This window comes from Vicugna pacos, chromosome 1, assembly GCF_048564905.1.
Source record: "Vicugna pacos chromosome 1, VicPac4, whole genome shotgun sequence".
Taxonomy (NCBI): Eukaryota; Metazoa; Chordata; class Mammalia; order Artiodactyla; family Camelidae; genus Vicugna; species Vicugna pacos.
Window position 1 is genome coordinate 99,805,456 of NC_132987.1, and position 26,760 is coordinate 99,832,215.

Below are 26,760 nucleotides of genomic sequence, written 5' to 3' on the forward strand. Positions count from 1 at the left end.
ACTAGTTTTCTAGTATTGGCAGCCGAATTAAGACCAACCAAATTCAGGGTTTTACTTTATAAGTTAAATATAAGTTCTCCAATATGGAATATAAGTATCAGGTAGATACTCAGATTTATAAGCCTATTCATATGTGTATATATATCCTTTCTATATTTTTTCTTTACATATATATTTATATTTAATATTATATATATATATGTTCTATTTCATATATATATTTCACTTCGAGGAAATTTAAATCCCTTCCAATTTTATCCCTTCCTTTAAACAGGAGAAACTTAGGCTTATGGAGACTAAATAAATTCAATTCGTCTAACTATATAAATTGTGTTCTCACAATGTGAATTTGTATAAAAAGCACAAATACCACTCTAGGTGGCTTCTTTCTTCTCCTTCTTTATATACCCTACAGTTTCTAAGTTTCCTACAATGAAGATATATTAGTTCTATAATTGGGAGAAATTCTGTAATCTAAAAATGTATTTAGAATACCAGTTTTTTTAATCAAATCTTTTTCTGCCAAAGCTGTGTCTCCATTCTCTTTTATATGAAAATGATTACTCTCTATTTATGACCTAAAACATACTCTAACAAGATAATTTGTAAGGTCACAATGATCAATTAACATTTAGTAACTCAATGTACAGTAATAAAACCAAGAAGGTTATGAGCTAGAATTAATCAACGCAAATACATGAAAATAAACAAGTTTCATTTCAGAGGTTTATTTTACTGCTTTCATGGAACTACAACTAACTAAAAAAACAATTTGAAAATAATTCATTTACACAAATGAAATATTGATTGAAGAAATAACTGGTGGAAAAATTGCCATGTTGATGTTAGATATATTCTTATAATTATAATTACAAAATTATTATTATTTTAGTGATAGAAATTGAAATTAAATGAAGATGAATCAGCACTTAAAATAGGGTCGGACACAATAAAAAAGCCATTGAATGAATAAGCAGTTGAATACATTAATTAATGAAATAGAATATATTCTCCTAGAAGGCTTATAAGATATTTATTTATTCATTCAACACACATTTACTGGGCACCTAATCTGTGGGAGATGCAAAAGAGAATAAGACATTTTGTCTGCCTTGTAATGCTCATTGCTTAATGTGAGTGATTAAAAAAACAGTCATGTAAGTTTTTGGGTCTGTCCCCTCCACTGAAAGGTGAGCTCTTTGGGGTTCCAGAGCTATTTTGCACATCTCAATCCTGGTCTCTAACATGCTCAATCAATATATGAGAACGGAATAGCTGGTCAAAAATACATCTGGAGAAAAATTTTAATGTGTGTCATATGAGAAATACAAGTAAGATGCGATGGTTAGTCATAGGAGAGAAAGTTTGCATCAGGTAACGTGTGAAGGGTAATGTATTTGCCTAGAAGATTAGCAAGCATTTGAACAGCTAAGCAGTGGAATTTAGCATGCCTAATAAAGCCCTTTATGTAACAGTCTTATCCCGCTGGGTAAATACAAATCACCCACTCAAGTTCTAGTGCAGACTTCTGGCTCCTTCTCCTTCCTCTCAAGCAGATTTTGAGGTGCATAATTCTTGGAATTGGAATAATGTGCCACCTAGCTCTACTTTCCATGGCACAAGGAAGTTCCAAGTTCATGCCATCTCTCCCCCATTTCTGTATGAGGAGCCAAGACTGCTCTTTGCTCATTGATCCATAGGTTGGGGTCAGTCTTTTGACGTGGAGACACTGCCAAGCCAGCTGGAAGCTGCCAGAATTACACAAGTCAGGGATGCAAATGAGGTAGGGTTGGTTTAAGAGCAAAGGCTACAGAAGCAACATCTTTCTTACTTCCCTGTAATATTATCTGCTTTGCAATTTTGAAGAAGTTTCTGAAACTGTTCATAAGAACATTTCTTTTTTGGGTACACTCTGTCATGACCAAAACACATGAACAATGAGAAATTTAAGAACCAGTATATAAATTTATTTTTATTAAGTACCTGTTGGATTCCTAGCACTATAAGGAGTCATGAGTTTAGGAAATGACATAGAAAAAATACAACCCTTATATCTAGGAGTTATAATGTAACATACACAAGAAATAAATGAAAAATATCAGGAAAACCTGGTTTAATAGAATCAGCCTTGGTCTGCAGATAAGTGACTGTTGTGATGCTCTGCATTGTGACCAGCCATGTGGACTTGAACAAGCCAGTTCCCTTCTCTATGCTTCTATAAAATGAGGAGTGGGTCACAGGAGTTCATCATTGTTCAAGTAAGTTTAGGGTCATTAGATTATATAAGTATCTCCTTTTGTTACCTTACGTAAACTCTTGGAACTCAGAAGAGTATCAAGGAATAAATAAGAATGAGCTACTATTTATTGCAGATTTTTAGCATTTAAAGAAGTCTCTGTATTCATCTAGTCCAATATCTAACTTTTAAAAAGTAAAAAAAGTGAGACATGGAGTGAATTTAATAGCCTAAGAGCACAGCCAGTGGAAGCTCCAGGTCTTCGGATCCAGTTCTCTTGATTCTGATTAAGTTATTTTTCAGTCCTCCCAAATGCAGGGCTTTATTTTCATCTGGAAGGTCCTTTTGGTTTTCATTGAATTCAGTTGTTTTTTCCCCCGCAGCTCTTTGATATTTAACTTATGATTAAACACTTAAAAGGCATGGGAAACAAACAAGGTAGGGGACAGTAATTTTTCAGGGAACAGAAGTAACACTTAAGTACCTTTCCATCACCTGTTCCTACCTCGCATAGCTATCAACTCTTAGGCAAAAAGACTATGGTTGAGAAGAAAACTACTACCGAAACTTAGATGGTAACATTATCTTTGGGAAAAGAGTACTGTGAATGGCGGTATCTGGAAAGTATTATATTTATGCCTATATAAAGAAACTTGATTTGTTGAAAGTGGTTATTTGCCACAGAATCTGCAAATTTATATTATACTCTGGGAAATAATAATCAAATAAAATTGTATAATTTAACTTGCAGTGTTTCTGAAAGTCAGTCTGAAAAAAGAACAGCAAAGAGAACTTACAAGCTATTCAAGTCCATCATACTACAAGATTTGCTGATGTGCATGAGTGTCCTGGAAATTTTCCATACTTGCAAAAGCATGTCCTTTCCCTGAACCTCTGTTTAGCAATAGCTTAACAAGAAAGGAAGGTGGTTAATGTGATCTGAGGAGTTTAATGTCATAGGAGAGAGTTGGAACACAAAGAAGATATACTTTATAACAGTATAAAATTTTCCATATCTCAGGAAAAAATGCTAAATTTTAGGGAAATTTTTTTACACAAAAATTCACCCTTTTTTGAAGGAAATGCTTATTCTTCTCTTGAGTTGGGAAATTTCTCAGTAAGAACAAGTCTTTTTATTTTCTCTAATCACACTTTCATGTAGCAGCTGAAAACAAAGTTAATAGAGAACTATGGAAAACAATGCTCATGGTGTTAAAAATTATTGGAAAAGAGATGGAAAAACCACTTAAAAAGGATTATCCAAGGGGAACTTTCCTACCATTTCATTGGCAGTAGGTTTAACATGTCTTTGATGGGAGGTGGACGTCAACATTCAAAATCACTCTTTTTAATATTAGGAAAAAAAAAGTGATGTTGACATTCTTTAAAAACAAATAAATGAAACTGTACTAAGGTACCAGAATAATTGAGAAAGGATCCATTTTCTCAATTCTAATTATTATGTTATCAAAGTACACTGATTAATGTTTCATCAGTGGCTTCATCTTTACATACACATATGCAAAGATTAGTATGTATGTCCATGGATCTATATAGAGAATAAATACCTTATATAAAGTGAATTCACTCCCAATCCCTCACTTACTCCAGTCCCAACACATGGTCCAAAATCCAGAAGAAGTTTGGTAGAAAGAGAGTTAGGGTCAGAAAAATAGTTTATGAAGCAGTCTATTCCTTACTCCCTTAATGGTCTTCATTATCGGGTACATAATGGGTTTCCCGTTTTGAAACTCTGAGAGAGTTTAAACTCAAACTAAATATACATTTGGAGTTGAGTGATACTTGGGGTCGTAGCATAGGATAGTTTTATTATGTTTGGTACCTGGCAATGTAAGCTCCTTACTGTCTACTACTCTTGAAAAATCCAAGTACCTAACACAAACACAGGTGCCACCTAGGACACCACAAGAATTCAGCAAAGGGCATTGAATGGAGTTTATAACAGAAAATAGATGAGAATTTCAATTTTATTCCAAGGGGAGGGCTACAATGGGGTTAAGAAAAGTTTAGGGAGAGGACATAAATGGTCACTGAACACCTTCTGGGGGTGGTATACATATGCTGTTTTGTTTAATGTTTATAACCATCATGAGAAGTTTTTCTTAGCATCATTTTACACATAAGGAGATTGAGGCACCGAGACTTTAAACAACAAGTCCTAGGTCAAGAGTTACAACTTATATAAAGGTAAAGCAAATTTTAAGCTTTGTAGTAACCAAAAGTCCAAAGTTTGGCAGAAGTCCCACAAATTGCAGCCCAGGACCAAGAAGCAAAAAGTAGAAACTGACAGAATAGCTAAGGGGACTGAAGCTAATACTGAATGACTGGATTTTATTTTGCCTTTGAGTGTAGTATGTAGATTTTTAAAGAATTAGGCCCACATTTTCAGGTTCCTGTTGTGTTTTTAAAGATGTCAAGTAGTATTTGGTGCTCTTTAAAAATGAGAATGGTGCTAAGGAATACCCATACAATTCCTATCATCCATTTAAGATGATCAAGAGGAGAAAACACCCATATGTATTTAGAATTAGAACTTGGCTGGATAAAGTAGCTCATTCATAAAATTCATTTGTTACCGTCAACCATTTTCTTTTCTGTGAATAAAAGTCAAAATAAGGGTTGCTTAAGGTTTTTTCCTTGCTTTAAAAGGGAATATAGATAGATAGATGAAGATACAGTATAACTTTGGAAACTAAAACAAGAAAATTTAGTCTGTTTTTAATTTCACTTTACCAAAGATGTGTATTTCATAACATTCAATATTCTTTTAATAACAACTAAAGCCACTTTTTAAAGTCTTATATTAAAAAAGGGAGTTATATTCTCTTCTAGCTAACAGAGTTCTATATTTTTTCTATTTGCAGAATGAGTTATAATCTTGCCCTTGAGATGCAGGAAAACTCCTTCACCTATAACCTTAAAATATTATCAAGTAGCTCTGGTGGTTTTAAAATATGTCCACAAATTACTTTATACTGCACTCTTCAAAAGATGGATCAGAATGCCCCCCTTAATATGAGCTGGATTTAATAACTTGCTTATAAAAAGTAGAATAAGGTGGAAGTGATGGTGTATGACTTCTGAAACTAGATCTTTTTCAAAGTATAGTTTTATATTTATTTATTTATTAAAATTTTTATTGTGAAATAAACATAACATAAACGTACCACTTTAATCATTTTCAAGTATACAACTTAGTGGCATTAAGGACATTCATGATGTTGTACAACCAATAATACCACTATCTAGTTACAGAAGTTTCTCATCATCTCAAATAGAAACTGTGTACCCACTAAGCAATAACTGAGGCCAGATTTTAAAAGGTTTTCCTTCTTGTTTTCCTTCTTACTCTGTGTCTTGGATAGCTCACTCTGAGGGAAGCCAAATGCCATGCAATGAGGACCCTCAAGCAGCCCCATGGAAAGGCCAACATGGTGGGAGACCGATGCTTCCAAACAGCCCCCTAGCCAGGAGCTGAGGCCTCCTGGCTGCAGCCCTGACAGGGAGTTTGGAAGCAGTTCCTTCTGCGATGGGCAGCCTTCCAACGCCATTTTAACTGCATCCTTGTAAGAGACCCTGAGGTAGAATCCCCAGCTATACGACTCCCAAACTCCTGACTCACAGAAACTCTGACATCATTCATGTTGGTTGTTTTAAGCCCCTAAATTTGAGAGTAATTTGTTATGTACCAGCAGATAGCTAATATAGTTGCTAAAGTTATAATAATGGAGAAGAAAGTACTTGAAAATATGAACAATATACAACATCATTAGTTCATCTTTGGATTATCTCATTTTTGGATTATCACATCTTACATTAAGACTATTTGGGGGTTGACACTGTGGGTACCAATTAAACAATCTGTCATTTTGGCCATATCTTTCCCTGCCTTATAGTTTGTTCACACCTTTGTTTAGAACCACAGAAAACCGTGTCTGATGAAATCTAATGCGAGACCTGCCTCTTCTGTTTGTTTAACAAGCAGATCGCAGCATAACCTTAAAATTCTTCCCCAGTCACCTGCTGTTATGACCTCAGTTAAGCTCATGAAAAAGCAGTCCTACTTTGATCTAGTTTACACACCTTTCCTGACAATGGTGTGCTGCCTGGGATTCAGTTATAAGTCTATGTTTAGCCAACAGACTGTATGTAGTTAATAGATTTTTTGCTACTAATCTGATTTTCATCTTACCGACTAAATGACTAACTCTCAACTCTAAATGTCAATTACACTGCTTGAGAATTGAAGGAGGCTTGTCTAGATTGTACAATCAGAGCTGAGTCTAGACAGTATCCAACTCTGTGTTCACAGTTTGATCTAATATCAATAGAGAGATTCAGCATTAGCAAAATTAACAGTTTTAATAATAAAGTGTATGAGTTAGACATCCATTCAGCTTTGTGGAGCAGAAAACCAACAATAGTGGCTTAAACAAATATGGGGCTTATATGTCCACACAGTAAGTCCAGAGATAGTCGGTCCAATGCTGCAGTTACTCGAATGTCATTGATGAATAAAGCTCTGTGCATTTGCCCGCTCCACCATCTTTAACATGTGCCTTTTGCCCTGTGGTTGGAAGACAACTGCTAACTCATCAGGTATCAAGTCCCAGCTCCAGGGAGAGAGAAGGGCAAAGGACAAAGCTTTCTCCTCAGGAGGCTTTGCTTTTTTCTTCAAAAAAGAAAGCCCTCCCCAGGCGTTTTGACATTTATATCTACCGCATCTCATTGGCCAGAGTTGGGTTTTATGACCACCCCTAACTACAGGGGAGCCTGACAATTCAAATACTCATCTTTAGTCTCCATAGAAAAGGACATCAAGAAAGAAATAGACTGTAAGAGTGTGGAGTGATCTAACCTTTAGTAATATCTGCCACAGAAGGGAACCTAAGGTTTTGGGGGACAGACATATATTTTTATAAAAATATAAACATATCTATTTTATCATATACATATATATTAAAATATTATATATTGATTATTTATAATAAATAAGTAGACACATTTACATATTTTATGAATATATATTTTATATAAATATAAATACTTATTTTAATATCTAACAGTTAATTCCCTCAGCAACACTTTGTCCACTGAAGTTGCCCAGGGAGAAAACGTTTTGGTGCCGTGCTGGGTTGGGGAGCTTGACAGTGCTTAATATCACCAGCACTGAAAGTAATAAATGTTATCCCTCTTGCCCATCATGCATATGAATGACGCTCTGAAGGCTGAATGCAACCTAAGAATTTACGTGAGAAATGAGGCATGAAACATTTTTGAAAATATTACTGCATATTTTATACCCTTTTCAATATGCTACAAAAGGTTTGAGCCATCAACTGAACACTGCCAGGAAAGAACAAACAAGAACAAAGAATACAAAACACATGCTGGGAGTCCAGTCACCCCAGGATGCTCTTTAGGGTTGGTATGATGATCACAGTACCAGGCAGTCTGCTCTGCTTCAAACTCTCCTGTCAGCACTTCTCCTGCAAGCCTGGTTCTCCCGCAAACCCATCCCAGGCCAAGTAGACAAAAATATTCACCGAGCACAGTCATTATTGGAGGAGACGTTTCATAGACATCTTCTCCGACTCCTGCCACTTGGTTCCTTGTAACTTCTTCCATCTGAGATCTTTATTCTCATTTTGAGAACATGAAGGAAACATGTCTGGTTGAGGGTTTTCTATTCAGAAAATTCAGTTGATGTTTACCTCTTTTATTCTGAATATTTTTATTGTCCAAAATATATTTTGTAAGCATGATCCTATGATAATAATAACTATAATATGTTTGGCATCCTAGGAACTTACCTCATGTTAATGATATTCAGTAAAATGGCCAGTGCTGTGAAAACATTTACCCTATTAAGATATTATTCAGTATCTTAATCCTTTCTACTTTTATATAGTTTTAAAAAGTTCTGTAATGAATGCATGTCATTCCCATAATGCAGAACAAGTATCAGCTTTGGTTTTTCCAGGAGGCTGTTGTCTCCCCAGATGAGACCTGAGCCAAGTTGGGGTTTGTAAAGTGAAAGTGCATGAGACATCATGTCTACAGACAAGTGCTCATCAACTGTCTGCATCGCAGAGTCTCACCTGTCAGGTACTGAGCCTCCTCTGAAGACTCATGTAAAAATACTGATTCCTTTTGACCAGGGTATGGCTCAGAAATCTGCATTTTTAACAGATACCCTAAGCGATTCTGATACAGACGGTTCCCACGCCACACTTGGAGAAACACTGCCCTGATGTCACTTCTCGTGTTATTAGAGGCCACAGTCTGTGCCAGAGTCCGTTTTTATGAACTTCACTGACAGGCCAGTCTCCCCTTGGAGCAGAGAACGGTTCCCTCTCTCCCACATCGTTCAAAGAGTAAGCTGCTTCTACTTTTCCTTGGTCACAAAGAGTTAATAGATTAACAATTTGCATAGTACTGCTTAATATTTAATGATACTCTGTTGCACTGAAATATTCTGTCATTCAGGAAAAAGTGTTTCTTAATTAGTTAAACTCAATCGAATGCCTACTATGAATAATAAGAGACATATTAAAGATAGATAAGACCAGCCCCAATTCTCACACCAAGATTTCTAGATTCGATAGCTCCCACCTGTCCATCACTGGCTATGAATTCCCACAGCTAATCTTTTGTGATAAACTCCATAGTACAAATGAATGGTTACCTCTCTAGAAGGATCATTTCTTGGCCAGTGAAAACATGTAGAAAGTTTGGTGTTAAAGATTTATCTTTAACCCTTTCTTCCAAGAATGTTCTACATCATTTTCTTATTTCTGAGATGGTTCTATTTTTCTACTAGAGATTTAAAGAAGGGTTTCTCTGGGCACAAAGCATGTCGGGGAGCTCTTACTATAAACCGACTGTTATTTTTTCCTGGTTACCAGATAATGTTTCACTTAGATACTGTATGTGAGACCTCACCTAAATCTGGGAGGATGAGACTGCATATTTCAGAGCTAATCTGCGAGCTGTGTTTATGAAAGTGTCATTAAGTTCTTGCAAAAAGTAAGGGGATGAGAAAAGGGGAAGGGAAAAGAAGAGGTTCAATGACAATAACTGAATTTTTTAAGCATCTCCTGAGTGCCAGCCATGAAGCTAAGTGCTTTAATGAAGTATCTTGCTTAATCCTCATGACAGATACGAGGTGTAGGTTCTGATTTTACAGATGATGAAAACTGAGGCAGAGAGAGATTAACTGCACAAAGTCTATAGCTACTAGGGCCAAACTAAGATCCAAGCAGAGTCTCTCTGTTTCCAGATCTCTCAACCACACCCTGCACGAGAGCCGGCTGGTGGATGACTTTCTGGCAACGGGCAGCCATGGGCAGGCGCCCCACCGGGAGCATAGCTGTATCACTTCTGCAGCATCAGAGCAGCCCGCAGATACTACGGTTGGTCAAAGGTTATGATCCACTGTCTAATGCGTCGGAGGGCCTCCGACAGCCTCAGAAATCAGGCTGGATTTAGGAATTCCAGCTCCCTTTCCTCACCAAGTCAGCCCCTCGCAATTCACATGCTACATACCCTCTGCCTATTGATCAATCTACTGCACCGAGGAAGCTCAGTTCTAAATTTTCTAATAAAACCATCAGAATGATTAAAGAGAATACCATGGCTGTCAGAAAAATATCAAAACTCAGTATGGTGCCTGAGTTAGCCCTGTTGACCTACGTACGATTTTTTGCTGCAGGGTGAAGAGCAATTATTTGGCTGTTAATTAATGCTATGTTGTTATTATTAGGGAGGCCCCAGGTTCAGAAATCCTTAATTGCTTGAACTCCTAGGCTAATTAATACAATTTTTAAAGGGATATTTCAGAAATCACAGTATATGATTTTTTACCAAACGTGGAACATGAGGGACATGCCCCTCACTGGAGGTTGCTAGATCATTCTAAGCACTTAGCACAGGTCTTGTCAGAGAAAATCCCAGTGTATTAATTTCACAGTTACTTATCAAAAGTCTGTAGAGCATGACGTTTTGCATAATCAAGATGGTTTATTAATTCAAGTTGTCATCTGATTTTTTTCATTTACATTCCAATTCACAGAGACATAAGCATATCAATTACAAAACAACCTGCAAGAACTAAATACAAAATAACGACAAGGCTAAGCATTGTACGCTACGTCTAGCATATGACGGAGCTCAGTGGCAAGATGGTTTTCACAAAACACCACGTACATGTTGATGATTCACGTTACCTGATAAGAAATGTCTTGTAGTTTTCTTCCTTGCATAGAATGTACGTTATTATTCCAAAGAAAATCATCTTCATTTAGATCTATGAAAAGAGGTGTCACATAGACATTATCAGGAATTACGAGATTTAAGAAGTTTAAGTGCAACTGAATACTCATAAAATTTTTCCTTAGTCTATTAATGCATTATATTGACTAGACCATAAGTGTTTACTTTCTTGAAGATATGCTCTTCTTACCAGAAATAGGTGCAAATAAAATAGAAATGTAACACAATAAAAACAAAGAATACTACTGACCAGCTGTGTTCTTGAGCAAATCATGGAACTTCTCTGGGACTCAGTTTCCTTCCCACTAATAAAAGAGTAGCATCTTAGCCAGTGAACCACTTCTAACTCCAAAATGCTGCGATTCCATGAAGGTATCACCTCACTTGTTTCTGTTAAACCGAGTTTTCCACCCCTGGCATTTTGAGCTTCATTAGTTTATGTCTTCTCAGCATGAATTATTTATGTTGAAATTGTTCTCTGCATGCTTTGGGAAAAGCTTTGGAATGTGTCATCCATTTGCTTGCAGCTAAATGAAACCTTTTCAAAAGATAGTAGCATTTCCCTGTCAGGCCCTGTAAAAGAGGCTCCATTTATTTAAATCTGGACTATACCCTGTGCTGCACCGAGACAGGACTTTTTATGGATCACTTAACCGAAGCCCCTTCGCTTATGGATGAGGATACTGAGAACCCCAGAAATCTCCTGGCCACCAGGCCGATGACTTTTTCTTTCACCTTCACTCCTTTTTACTTCTAGTCACTACTTCAATTTTCCACTCTTCCTCTTTCTTATATTCTGTGGGGGAGGAAGGAGCAGGCGAGGCCCACCTTCCATGCACAATGAAAAAGCGGAGCAGGTTTTCCTCCAAACTCCCAATATAGCTCTGGTTAAAAGATATGCTAAATTCACAGCTCAGAGTTACTGCCACCAATGACTTAATATTTCAAATCAGAGTAACCACACTCCAAGATTCCAGAAAATACTTAAATTTTAAAATGAGCTGGTTTTGTGATGTGGCTCTTTGAAGCAAGAGCTGCCATCCATCACAGGGTTAGAAGGCTAGAAGCAGAGTTTTTACTGCCTTTTTAAAAATGTTTTAGTCTCTGTATTTAGAAAAAAATTCTTCTGTTCCTTTATTCCTTTTCATCGCTTCCCTTTTTTTGATCCCTTTACCCTGAATTTTGGAGCGCTCCCTCTATAATTATTCTTCTGGGTGCAGGAAAAGAACAGTGAAGTGGACTCCTGTACTCTCAAATCTGGGAGCAGCTGAGTCAGGGCCATCACTTATGCAACAATGCAAGGCAGCAAAATGAGTGATGGGGACACACGGTGGGGAGACAGCCCCGTGACCCAGAGCACTCGTGCAAGAGGCAGGGCCTCCATGGAAGCTTGAAGAAGGCTGACAGTTTGGAAAAGTAGAAGAAAAGGAAAAATTACAAATACAACTGCAATGCCATGAACACTGGCCTGTAGTGTGCAGGAAGTGAAACATGTCTAATTAAATGCAGAGATTGAGATTGATCAGGTCAGAGGGCAATTTTAGACATTGCACAAGAGGAGGCGAGGCTGGGTAGGCGAGTGAGGAGAAATTTTAATGAGCCCTGAGTACCAGGTGGAGGAATTTGGACATAACCCATCAGACCAATGTTGCAAATATAAATATCTAAGAAAGTCATATAAGTAACTTAACTAAGCGAAGCGAATTTTGTCCGGGAGACACTGGGAGGCGTGTGGCGAGGGGCAGGTCCACCATGGCTAAGGGGCAGCCATGGATCTCAGCTCACTCAACTGAAATCACCTCAGACTCCGGACCCAGGATTGTCAATTCTCCTCATGTTTCTCAAGAGAGTATAACTATTTGAATTTTAACATAAAATTTCCTGAATTTTAATATACTGTATGCCCCAAACCAGCTTTTTCTCAAAATAAATACATTTATAAAGCTACCCATTTGTGGCCTTTGCTTAGAAGATGGGAGACTTTTGAGGGTTTTGGACCAAGAAAGGGACACCAGAAACATGGCATTTTATGAAGATTAGCCATTTGTTTTGTAGTCTTACACATTTATCTGTCGTCTCCTCAGTATTACCCTTCTAAGAAAACATTTGTAAAGGGAGAAGCAATTTGGTCCTCAGCAGCAATAAAGGCAGTCATTGAATTGGGTACTATGCACATTATATCTTCCAAAGATGGCCACAACAATATCTACTTCATCCCACGTTCTTCCACAGTGTGACCTTGGCTGTCCTCCATCAAGAAATGGAGTTTAATTCTCCGCTATTGAATTGGACTGGCCTTAGTGATTGGCTTGTCACAGTAACATGCAGTGGAAGTGATGTTCTGTGACCTCTAAGTCTAGGTTAGAAGAAGCCTGGCAGCGTCTACTGGGGTCCCTTGGGATGCTCACTCTCCAGACACTTCTCAGTGTGATGTGTGATGCTCCTGCTCACGTCTCTCCTTCTCACAACCCAGCCTCTAGCCTGTGAGAAGCTCAGGTTACGTAGAGAAGCCACATAATGGTTCTCCAGCTGACAGTCCCAGCTGAGCCCAGCCTCAGGTTATCCCAGACAGGTCCCAGACACGTAAGTGAAGAAAACTGTAAGTGATCCTAGTCACCAGACATTTAAGTCCTTTGCATTTAGGTCTTCCCAGAGGAAGCCTCAGACATTGTGAAGCACTGTCCTGACTGAATCCCTGACTTCAAAATCCATGAGCCGAATAAAATGCTGCTTTATGTCATCAAGTTTTGGGGTGGTTTGTTTGTAGCAGTAGATTGTCAGTACATGCATGAACTACATAAGTGGGTCACAAATGACAATGTATGTAAGAATACACTATCCAACATGCACATTCAGACTCCAACTGCCTCTCAAATGCAGATGCAGGAAAAAAAATGGGATGAAGTAAAAAAAAAAAGGCAATATTTCTAATCAGCTTTTAGGTGAGTCTAATGGAGATTAGACTTCTGACCACACTCAGGTAAGAACGCTCCTAAAGAATTGAAAGGATTCCGAGACTTATTTGTACAAAACACTAGAACTCAGAGTGTTATCATTATTCAATTCGGAGAGGCTTCCTTGGAGGTGAGAGAGGCCCGCGGGGGCAGGCAACCTCTGCACAGGAGGTTTATTCCCGCATCGTAAGCAAGACATTCAGGTGTAAAATCAGACTTCTCTCTGTCATTCCTCATGTAGTCCCGTCTAACCAGAGTTAAATTACATGCTCTTCAGAAACGATTTTTCAATCAAATTTTGGTCCCTGAGAATTAAACAGAATGGTAAGTACACTCGTGCCTATATATATTTAACATCTTGAAAATGAGGGTATAGAGCCAATAAAGAAAAAGAATTAATAAGATCTAGAAAAACTAAGCTGAAATATTTATATGCTTATGCTTACTCTGAAGAGGCTGGCCCAGTAATGATACTGACTAGATCCAGGAAAGAATATTTCAAATTAATGGCAATTTCCACTGTTAAACTGGAGGGTCTTAACATCCTCTTCTACCAATGGCTTTTTTCTTTTTGATGATGGACTCATCAAAACCATATGTAAAGAGGGTTTATTTTAAGAATAATTTTGCAGCAGTATGGGTGGAATTAATTCTCCTTTCTTTACTAACTATGCTTGCTGAATTTCTCCAGCCCCTTATATCCTTTACTAATACATGCCAGTTTTTTTTTTTGCATATTTTCTGTTTTCATGAAATAGTGTATCACAGTCATACTGCTTGAAAAAAAAAAACTCTAAATCTCCAAATAAGCTTTGTTTTCTTTTTATTACTTTTTAAATAATTTTACTTTGTTTCTGTTCTTTGTACTTTCTGATATGAAATAATGAAAACTCTGTTCTCGGAAATATCTTTCCTTAAATTTTAATTTGATCTTGGGTAAATTCCAATTCATAGATTTCAAAGTTTGTCCTTTTCAGGTTTTTTTTTCCCCTCAGAAAACTAAGGCCAAAATAAATTTAAAGATTTTTTAAAATTGATTTTAATTTACTGAAATGAATATTATGAATATTCTGCCTGTTTATGATGCTGAAATAAAACAATTAACATGAATTATAGATTAATTTCCCTTGATATCAAAGCTATGCCAATCTTCCAGTTGTAAAGTCCTGACTCAATTTATCCTCCGCTTATTTAACAGGTGTAGTCTCAGTACCAGAGATGTAGGTTTAAATAAAATTATTCTTAGAAGAAGGAAATGGAGTAGATAAACTAAAAACGCTTCTGGCACTCAACTTAATCTGATAAATTCTGTTTTAACCAACATAACACAGTCATGTTATCAGGGCATGTGACTATCTTTAGGGATTAAAATTCCAGGCACAAATCCTTGGCTAAATAAACCCTGTGGAAGTTTCCTTCATCAGGCCCAATACTCTTTAGGACTGAAATGCTGTTAATATAACATGTCACGTGGAAATACCATTTTGAAATGAAAATTGAGAGAAAGGGCCATTTTTTGTGGTCTTAGAGTTTGTAATAGATTCTTTAGAAGTCACTGTCACTCCCACCTTGTATTTCCCTATATAGTCTCTTCTGTTTTTTTGCAAGACAGTCTTTACCATTTCATCACTAGTGTTCACTAAAATCATGGGCGACGAAGCACCTTGCTTTCGTTATTTCAATCAGCTTTACGGACAGCCTATCCTCAGGCACAGTAGACCACTCTTAAGTCATTATGCAACTAACAGCTAAAACATAGTGGTTAAAATGAGAAAGAAATATTGTAGGTTGATATGTAGGGCACTAATTGCTTAGAAATACTCTGAGACTTCAAAGGAAGCTACTACACCCATAAAATTCAAGTCCACAAACTGTGGCCCTCCCTCTTCGACTAAATTTCTCCCTTCAATTTACAATGGCACCGACAGCCTTGGTCTCAGGCCATCAACTCTCTAGCACAGCATTAATCCCTAGGAAATGTCCTGTGACTCAGCTGCTCCTGCTGAAATGTCTGCTGAACTTCTTAGGTGCGTGCACATGCACACGCGCACACACACACACACACACACACACACAGCACGAACACATAGTCACTTAAGGATCTGAGACACGTCGAAGCTGAAAAGTCTTCCGTAAAGGCTATCATTTTTGTTCTTGGACAAAGAACAGATCACTAATCGGAAGCACTTTTCTTCAGACCAAGATTTTTTGCTGCTTTGTCAGTGTGGCTGTAGTAGAACTACTTGCCAATTGTTCCTAAATTTAAAGCAAAAACAAAAACAAGAACAAAAAACACAATATTTTGCAGAAAGAAAGTTTAAGAAAATAGAATACTTGAAGAGGTTTATGAAAAAATTCATAACTAAAAATAATCTGTAATATAGTTATACCTTCTTTATTCTTTATAGATGAATATACAATAATCTAGAACTAACATGTGCTTATTGAAGAGGTGGAGGGATGAATGGATGGGGGGATGAATGTCTGTCTTAGGGAATGAATACAGCTGGCATCCATGAGGTGAGGACAGAATCCAATCAAAATATATTAGTAAAACATTTCCTATGTTATAATTAAAAGAAAATATCTAAAATAATCCCCAAATGTTTCACCTACTTATTTATTTATGATGGAGAAAACTGTAAATATTTTAAAATTAACTTAAAACTAATCACCAAAACATTGTACAAACCTGGATAAAACTGAAATATTTCAAAGGAAAATTATTATTTTCAGAAACAACTACTTTGTAAGTCTATGAACTCTGTGAAAAAACAAAAGGCAAAATCTGGGCAGAATGTATAATCCAATCATTAAACTCTTGAGTATAAAAGTACATTACAATTCCCTTTGTCCAAAAATACTAAAAAATATTTTTAAATTAAAAAATCAGAAACTCTTAAATAATCAATAACTAATATGAGCAATTATTTCTTGTTCCAGTAACATTGTAGAGAGAATACCAAGCAGATCAACTTTTTATGTTTTTGTTTATCTTTGTGAACTATTAAGACTTACTGTTTTATTCATTACCTTCTCAAAGTTAAGTAATTTTAATTATGAAGTCATTTATTATTAATAAATTTTCCTATACCTGGCTGCTAATTTGCTCTTCTTGGGATTTTTTTTAATGATAAAATGTATTTAATCTTGCATTAATAATCAAGCTTTTTCTCTTTAATTTTTAAGAAAACCTAAAAATAACAACCATTAATATATTAGTGTTATTTTAGAAGGTTTTTCTGTGTGGCTAATTTTAATATATTTTTGCATCCTTGTAGACATTAAAGACTTTCAAATATTTTGCAATTGATTTTTTGCTTCAACAGGCAACTTAATTAGATTTCACTTCCTTTCTGCATGTCTGTGTATCTACACACACACATATATTCTATTAACAATATATACATTCTATTCTATTAGTTTTTTCTTGTTAAGTAGACCACAATGCTCTGCTTATTTTAATGAAGAAAGAAGTAAATTTTTCTTACCCGCCCTTTAAACTATAGGAAAATGCAAAGTCAGCTAAACTAAATTTAGCAATTACCTTTTAGCTGACAGAGTCTTCTGATATGGGAATCATTCTCATGCTTGCTGGGTTCCTGCCAAATTGTGTCATTCACAGTTTTTCCCTCTAAAGTAAAGCAAAAGGTAGGTTAGCAGAATTTACAGTAACATCTGCCAGGTAAATGTAAGAAATTTGGTATCAAAACAAGTTCAGCACATGGTTGTAACTTGGTAAGTGATATATTAAGTGTTGTGGTCCATTCTGCGGAGTTCTGGTCCCTGATGGACACCCCTAGATGTCCTGTGGGCTCCCATTTATTTCCATGAACTACATAAGGACCCAAGCATATATAATAGAAGGTTGCTGCTGAAATACCTCTTGATAGCTTATGATTACATTATTTTGGTGTATTTTTCTTGAATTAATAACCATTTATTTTTTATACATCAATTAAAGTAGCCCCACTCTCCACATTTCTCATTGTTTTTAATAAAATGATTAAGTGTGTAGAGAGAACACTGAGCTGGGACAGTTTCAAGAAACTCTAAGATCCTTTACTGGGAGAACCATGTTTTTCTCAGCCTTGTCCTTCCAATACCTGGAGCAGGTCTGGGCACATTGTAAAGAACTGAACTGCCCCAAAATGAAGAACTGGAATCCTTTTGAATCTGCTTACAGATGACTAATCCTCCTACATGTTGTATCATACCACTGATGAAACAAATTTTAAATAATGCAACCAAAGCATCACATGGAAACAAACTCGACATGCTGTGCTGGTTTTAAAGGCACTATTTGCTCTCATATTTGACTACAGAGAAGGCAGGTGATCATTAAGAATTATGTCAGCATGGAAATATCTACAGTTTTGTGTGCACAGACTGAATTTGCTATGAGAGTGGCATATATAAATGGAAAATAAGAGTTTGCCTTACTTTCTTTTATTTAAGAACATACAATCTTCAAATCAAGGCTGATATTCAAAATATTTAGCAACTAGTGCCACAGGGCCTTGACTAGTGAGATGGGACTCAGCCCCCACAGATGCCTCTATGGGAAGAGGATCAGACCCAATTAAAACGCAGATGCCCGTGGTAGATGCATCCGTGGTGATCATCGCTTTGCCTGAATAAGCTTTTCATATTCTATCCAGGAAACTGGTTTTGAAAAGAGGGAGAAGGGCATTTGAAGATTCAACTCCTAGGCTCTACTGGGGAGAAAGAAAAAGGGGTACCCACAAGTGTGACAAACTGCACAAAAATGAATTATTGATTGAATAATCCAATTGTTTTGTCACTGTGAATGTTTCGTAATTAGTGACTCCCTGTATCTGTAAGGGAGAGACACCATCCATTAACTTTCTAAAAATAATTAGATATTTACTTTAGAATTAAAATGTAAGTCAACCCATCTTTATTTTTATTATAAATGCTATAATCACAGAAACTAAAGAAAAGCTCTGGAGCTTGAAATGCTTGAAAAAGTCTTTTATAATTCAACTATTTTTGGCTTCTTTTATTCATTCCTAGATTCATAGATCTGAAAAGATATCTAAGAGGTCACCAAGCTAAAGTTGGGAAGCTGGGAGATAATCAGCCGATACACCATTGTAAAGAATTATTTTTTAATATAAAAGGAAATTATTCTGAATAAATCAATGGCTTATTTGTCATAGCCATTTAAAATTAGAAAGGGACCACATTTCTTTTTTTAAAAAAATTTCTTCTAATGAATTTAAAGACAAATCAATTTGACTTTCATTAATCACTTATTATTGCTTTATGGGATTAGCAGAAGAAAGTCACTTTTAGAGAAATAGAACATAACATTTGCATGAATAGTATTCTGAATTACTAACCAAATACTTTGCTTTCAGACATAGATCTCTGGATTGACCTAGAAGAACAAAAGAAACATATTTAAGTCAAGATTTAATAAATTATATTTTAAATGAAACATAAATTAGATCACCCAAACATGTGTGCAATGCCTTGAAGAGCAGAAATAAATTCTACCTCTTAAGTTCTACATATGGTTCTGAATTTTCCTGACCCTAGATAGCAAAGTACAATTTATACAAGTATAATCTTGGCTTGCAAATTTCCATGTGATAGGGAGAAACTAACACTTACAACCGCCCCCCCCCAAAAAGAATAGGCCTCTTTTACATGAATTTTTCTCAAGGTAACTAAATAGTTAATGTGGAAAAGTTCTTTTAAAAATAATTCTGTTCGAAACAAACAAACAAACAAAATAAATAAAAAAATAAATAAAATAAAAATAATTCTGTTCAATAAATACAGAAATAATGTTACAAATTGAATATAACCATTGTATAATCCCTAATAAAACAGTAACTCTGGGCAGTTATTATTTCCAATCACCAATTGCTGTCCAAGCTTTTAACTGAAAGGCCAGTGGGCAACTTTGTTCTGGATGGATCAGTCTGATAACCATCTGAATCCACGAAGCAATTTCACAGTCATAAAGATAGAGACAACCAGCTATATGGGCTTCTGGGGTAATGCAACAGGAAGTACAGTCACTGATGACCTATTTTTAAAATATAGAGAGACAGATATCAGACTTGAATCTTATCAGCCCTCAAGATCTAACTGAAAATTTACGGGAAACAGAGTAGAGAACACGTGTTTTAAAAAAAGCAAAAAAAAAAAAAAAAACCCAAAAACCCAAGGATGCAATCAGTAAAATTCAAAATATGAAAAATTCCTCTAAACAATCTAGTTTCTTTAACAAATAAATGAGGAGAGAAGCCTATAAATGAAAAGACATGAATGAAATGCATTGCATGGATCTTGGTTGGATTATGATTCAAATAAACTCACCACTATAGAGAAGCACTTGAGGCTATCAGAGACATTTTAACATTGACTATATTTGGTGATATTATGTTGTTTTCTTTATTTTGTTCTAGTGCAGTAGTGGTAATCTGGTTATGTTTTAAAAAAAAACAGTTCTTGTTTTTAAGGATATATATTGAAACATGAAATTAGATGTATGGGATCTGCTTTAAAAAAATAAAAACCTTAGTGGTGGTGGGAGCGTGGAGTCAAATGGGTCGAGATGAAATAAGATGGACTATAAATTGATACTTTTTTAAGTTTGGTGACGTGAGCTCATCATTATTTCTTCCTCTGTGTATAACTGAAAATTGCCATAGTAAAATGTCTAAGACAGAAACAGAGGATAGGACTATACTGACTCACCCATGTTAACCAATTTTCATGTTAGGTGAACTCACACATGTACATAGAACTAACTAACTTTGCTCCAGCTTGAATGTTTGTCACTATTCACATTCTTTTCAAAAACCTGCAAAGGTAATGTTTGTTTTTTTCCTAACCATTTTATTTTGGTTTGTTTTAAATTTTTTTTAAATTCAAAATGCTTATACAGAACATTACTTGGCAAAAGAGCAAATGTTCCCGAAAACCTATTTATAATATGATAAAGTGAAGTAGGTGCATACCATGAGGGGAGTGGTAGACCAATGAACTGAGGAACTCAAGAGAGCTTTCAATTTGATTTTAGCTGGTTGGGGTCTGAAGAACGCATTCATTGATTTGGTTTACGTTTGATTTATTTTACTGATTTGAAAAATCCACATTCAGTAAGCGCCAGGTACTTCCCCTCTCATTCATCCTCCTCTGCCCTTCCATGTTTGGGTATCATCTCACCTGTAGAAGCACCAATCATAAGCCAAGAGCTGTAATTTTGTTTAAGTATTTGATTTGGGATTAGTCAGTTCCTTATCCAGGGATACAGTAAACAGCCACACAGGTGGGGCGATTTTTAAGACTAAGAGCCCTGCTGAAAAATTCCTTCTTTACTCCTGCACATGCTTAATGCCACTGCTACAGTTTAAATAGCTAACTGGGCTGAAATACAACTTGCCTTGCCTGGCAGGTGCTCTAAGCTGTTAATCATGCAATTACCTACTTACAGTGGATGCATTTTTTATCCTTACTGGGAGAAAGCTTTGAGCAGGAAAGGGAGGAAAGAACATGAAAGCACAAAATGCTTTGGGAGAGGAGGTGTTGGGACAGGGGAAGCAAAAACTGTCGAAAAAGCCTACATCCAGAAATAAATGCACATATTAACAATTTGGTTTCAGACCATGGCGGAGTGCAAGGAAGCCAATTCTCCTGTAGCATCAGCAACCAATCTGGAAATTTCCCCATAAACCAACTTCCTGCCCCTATGCATTTCCTGCTTATTAGTTAAAAAATCCCATTACCTTATGCAACATGTGTGTGTCACGTCCTCTGGCAGCTTGATGTGCTGAATATAAAGCCAAGCCTGACCTAAATAACCCAAATCTCTTTGCAAACACATTTTTATTTGGATTAGAAGAACTCTCAGAAGATTAGTAGGTCACCGATAGAGACATGTTTTCGAGTAGGCTCCCACTTTAATCAGAGCCTAGTTTAGACACACGTTTCTTCTTCTGAAAATGTAATTTTCACATCCCTGTCTACAGGAATGTCACAACATGGGTTTTCTATGCATCAGCATAAACTTAAGTGGTAGCAGAGTAAAACATACCTGGATTTGTACATGACAGTTTTTTAAAAAGCACTTTGGCAGGAAACCCACCCGAATACTCATTCAACATTACCAAACTAAGAGAATACCGAGTTTTCAAAGTAAATTTGACTTACTTCCTTTTTGGTTTTGCATTCTCAAAATTAGAAACTTCCTGTAAAATAAAATAAAGAGTAAAAGAAAATGAATAGAAATCAGAAAGAGAATTCAAGTATAGTTTATCTTTGAGTGTAATCCAAATGTAGTTCATTTTGCCTTTCCTAGTAATTTAGTAGTCATATTTAGTAGAATCTTGGTTCTAGTTTTCACTTTTTTCTCCCTTTGTCTTTGTAACTTTGAGAAATGTGTATCTTATTCTAAGCCCTTGACAGTTAATAAAGCAAGTCTTTTCAGTAAAAACCTGTAATGAAATCCTAATAACGTCCACTTTCCACCCCCCATGAGCCGCCCAACACTGAGGGGAGAGACACAAGTCAGAGTATGTTAATTACATCACAGGTACCTTACTGTGAGAAAGACGGAAAGTAGCCTATCACAATCCCCCGAGTGTGCTGAAACACACCTCTGATTCATCTGGCCTTTCTCTTCAGAGACGCTGATATTACGTAAAATCCCTTACACTTTTTCCAGAAGAACACGTCACCACATCTTTCACCATCCTTGAACGAGCTTGAACTGCTCCCAGGCGCCCTTAAGAACTCTCTTCAGATTCTCTCCTTATCATTCCCCCACTCTTTCATCTAAAAATCATTTACGCTTTGGATGTTCAAAGTGTGTTTTGAACACCTGCTGTAGGATAGGCAACAGACCACATTCTGAAGAGTTTTGCTTGACGTGGTAGGAATGTGTGTAGTAAAGAACATTGGGACCAATATTCCCCATACAGAGAAAAGTGCAAATGCAAAGACTGGAAGGAATGGTGGACAAAAATCAGGAGAAAGAAAGCTGGCTTGCTGGTTTTTTTTAATTGAAGTATAGTTGACTTACAATATTATATTAGTTTCAGGTGTTAAACATAGTGATTTTTTTTTATTATAGATTATACTCAAAGTTGGTTTTACTATTCCAGTGATTGATAATATTAGTCTGTGCACTGTGAAATCCAGGATATCCTTCCCTCTACACAGTAACTGACAGGGCCCTTTCTCAAACCCTTACTGTGTTTCTATCAAGATTTAACTTCAAGGAAATTTGAATTACTTATTTCAAATTGAGTAGAACTGAAAGCACATATGCTGAAGCAATCAGTCCCCAAACTTGAGGAACAATTTTTTTGAGTTGAAATGCCTGTGGATCACCCAGAGAAGAATGTCTTGTAGAAGAGAGGTGAGGGTGGAGGAAAAGATACAGGAGGAATGAACCAAGCCCTGAGCTGAGTTGGGATCTCAGTGGAACTCTGAGGAGGTAATGGGCAGATCGACCACTCCTTCGAGTCTCTGTGCTTCATCATCATGTGTCCTAAAAATAATCAATCTCTGTTTTTAGTCTTTTTATGAAATTCTTTCAGTCGGTCTAGATGTCTCCAAACTTCATCCTAGAAGCTAACTGTATCCCTTTCACCACAGTCATCAGACACAGCAACTCTGTGAGGGTCATCAGGAAAGAGGATGGCTATCCATCTTTGTAGTCATATTTTCCTGTCACATGTATTTGGAGTTTAGCTAGGAAGGAGCAAACTCCATGGTCACATAATCTATGCTGTCTGGGCCAGACATCTCTGAATAATCATAATCCTGAGTCTCATTAATTGTTGTGTGAGTTTAGACAAATCTCTTTGGATTATAGATCTTGCACTCTTCAGAAGGACTCTACCTCTTTTGAGCATATAGAGAAGTGTCTGGTCTAGATTTAACCAGTGCAAAAGGTGAATTTGAAATAAGAAAGACAGAAAACAGTAGGTATCTTTTGTGTTTGTTATCATTTGAATCACACTATTTTTTGAGCCAACTGATTATATCAATAATTCATTGCCTATGATACCAAAGAGATTAATTCCAGATGACACAAAACTTGTGTGCAACTGCGTCCCAAGTATTTGACTTGGGACAGATGGCATATTACTCAAGCACCGTCTTCTGCTTCACCTGGGTGAAGCCTTGGTTAAGTTAGTGTAATCAGGGATTGGAACCACACAACACTGGTTAAATGTGCTTGGCTGCTAATGGTGGTGAAAGGAACACAGTTAGCTTCTGAGCTGAGGTTTGGAGACATCGGGACTAAGACTGAAGGAATTTCGTATGACTGTGGATAGAAACTGGTTATTTCTAGTACATATATTGTCCCAACATTCTCTAGGGACTATCTGCTTTGTTCTGTTTTACTGGACCCGTGGTCATCCAATTTTTGCTTATAATGAATCAGTTTAGGCTTGGGGATCTTTTATTAAAGAGTTTCTTTGTAATGAACACATTGAAAAAGATACTGAGGTCAAACTTCTTTTTAATCCCTCCTAGGAAGAAAGAGTTAATGTAGTTCTCCTTAGGAAACCTGCTCCCTACAAAAGGGTGGGGAGCGTCGAGCACGTTAAATGTGTGTCTGAAGTGTGATTGTAAGAAGGAAAGGGATTATGCAAACAGGGAGGCATCCACCTAAATAGAGTACACGTCTGGTCCCTGGGTGTTGCTTAGTCGTAGACGATTACTGACCTGATTAAGCAATTTTTAGTACTGCTTGTACCGGACTCAGAGCAGCTGCTTTCAATTCCGACTTCTGCTTACATCATATCCTTTGGAGTTCGGACCCTAAGTTCTTTATTTCTGGAGGGCCAAATCGAAGAAAGACTATACACAGCTTTATTCTTAGACCTATATCTGTGTACATGTGTATGGGTGTGTGTGTGTGTGTGTGTGTGTGTGTGTGTGTGTGAGAGACACTCAGAACTGCAAAAGAAAATATCACTTCAGAGAGTCAATGAAATAATTCTGTCTGGTCCATTAATTGAACGCTTGCCATAAATACCAGGTAAAGCTTACTCCTCTTAGCCTTCATTATCCCCTAAATCAAGCACTAATCATTGACCTTACCTTTCATTCACTAGAGAGTTAGTGGCTTAATTTAAATTTTACCCCTGGAAATTTTTAGGAAAATAAAAAAATGAAATATAGACAGATTATTATGAATGGGCCAGTAGAAACTAAAGGATAGGCCACCTGTGTTATTTTTCAAGTAGATGAGAGTGGGCTCTAAGAGCAAAGTATTATCATATAACTGTTAAACAAGGTCAAAATAGGGAAAATTAAAGCAGTGAGAAATAAAGAAAGGGAAGAGGTTATTTAAAAGAAGAGAACGTTTGGACACTAACTGCCATACTTCTATTTTCATGGAGTACTTACAGTCAGCTGTCCTTTGGGGTTGAGTCTAATATGTGCCTGTTTCTTGCATTATTGGTTTTTAAATCTTACTTTCAAATCACAAAGTCAAAAGGAAAAATGAAGTGAATATGTCAAGAGTTGTTGTTGCCGAGCTAATGGAAATGTGAAAGGTGTTTCTGCACAGAGAATATTGATTGACAGTAAATGATGGTGTAAATCCCATGGCGAATTTTTAAGACTGAAGAGCTGATGAGATCTGACCTTTGATTTGCAAATGAATAAATTGAGGTCTCAAATGGTAAATTGACTTGTCTAGGGTCATACATACAGTGCTTTACCTTGATTAAATGCTAGTCATTTTTTTTTCATCCTAATACATTCCTTTGGAATTGTATAATTCATTCATTCATACATTCACAGTTCATTCAACAAACATTTATTGAACATCTGCTATATGCCAGACATTGTTTTAGAGGCAAAGAAGAATTACAAGTGGTCCTTCTTTCAAATATCTGCCAGCAACGACTGCTGATCTCAGGATCCTGTTAGATTCTCTGATTTTCTTAATTTTGAAGATTAAACAAGTTAGCCTTTATAAACTCTTACGTGATTCCAAACACACTGAAGATACTTACAGATGTTATTTCTCATTAGGTTTATTGTACATTAGCAGTTACATAGAACCCTGATATCGAGGCAAGATTTGAATATAAATATAAACACACATACATATTTGTATACATATGTTTAACTTTGTATTTAAATAAGTTAACCCAACTTCTGTTTTAACCAACTCACTCTCTTGTGAGAATGATTATTCACTTGCATAATGGAAATGATTTTTCTAATATTAAAATACAGTGATTCCAAGAGTGTCACAACCAAACTGATAGAGCCTGTGTTTGCACATCTCTTGGCCCCCTGGGCTTCAATAAAGTTACCACAAATGTTCAAAAAAAAAGACATGGAAATTAGTAGAAGTTCCCTTAAAAATTTTTTTGAATAGACATCTGGCAAAGAGAGTGATTATGATGCTTCAAATTTAATAAAGTAGGCCAATTTTGCAGTGCACTGAAAGCCACCAGAAAGATGAAAAAACATACATCCAGGTATCAGCTCTGTTCTCAAAACAAGGTGGAGGTTTGTGTGACTGGAAAACAAACCATTACCCATGTAAAGGAGTCCCGTCACGCCCATGAGTTCTTCCACCTTGCCGCTACACCTGATTACAAAAGTGGGGGAAAATCGCATGAAGTCTTCTGAGTTATCGAACAGATCACACAGCAAAGAGAAATTAGTAAATCTAGCAAGTCTGAGCCCAGTTGATTACAGCAAGTTGCTAAGAATGATAAGACTTTAAATTCTATTGCTTTTCTAATTTCTTGATTTAACACATTTACAGAATAATAATGGCAGAACCCTCATGGATTTAGCAAGCACAATTCTAAATGCTTTACGTGTAGTAATTCATTTAATCTTCAAAATAATCCTGTGAGGTTGATACTATTATAATTATCTCCAACTTACAGATGAATAAACTGAGGCACAGAGCATTAAATTCTTGCCTAAGGTCACATAACCAGTAAATGGTAAAATTGGGATTTTATTCCTGATGCCTTAATGAGTACACAGTAAGTACTATGTCTATACTTGACTACACAGATACGCGGATACAAAGTCTACCTGACATCTAGATCAGAGATTCCACGAATGAGCACTGTTGGCCAGAAGAGAGTGGCTAGGAAAATGTAGAGACAGCATAATACTATATGCCACCACTAAACAAAAAACTCAGAAAGCACACCTTTATCAAAACACTAATACTAATAATTCAGTATTATTTAAAGACAAATGTATAGACTGTGTTTTAAAGGCTTTGATCATTTTATG

General features: G+C 36.4%; 1 protein-coding gene across 1 annotated transcript in view; it reads right to left on the reverse strand.

Annotated features, from left to right (window-relative positions):
• Positions 1–26,760, reverse strand: part of SAMSN1 (SAM domain, SH3 domain and nuclear localization signals 1) — a 128,238-nt gene that overhangs the window by 84,211 nt on the left and 17,267 nt on the right. Inside the window, exons 3-8 of the mRNA XM_006216127.4 lie at positions 21,676–21,713; positions 18,852–18,889; positions 17,033–17,119; positions 10,486–10,565; positions 8,359–8,542; positions 3,516–3,568 (exon numbers count right to left, since the gene is read on the reverse strand). Coding sequence (XP_006216189.2) covers positions 3,516–3,568; positions 8,359–8,542; positions 10,486–10,565; positions 17,033–17,119; positions 18,852–18,889; positions 21,676–21,713 — 480 coding nt within the window. The remainder of the gene's footprint in view (positions 1–3,515; positions 3,569–8,358; positions 8,543–10,485; positions 10,566–17,032; positions 17,120–18,851; positions 18,890–21,675; positions 21,714–26,760) is intronic.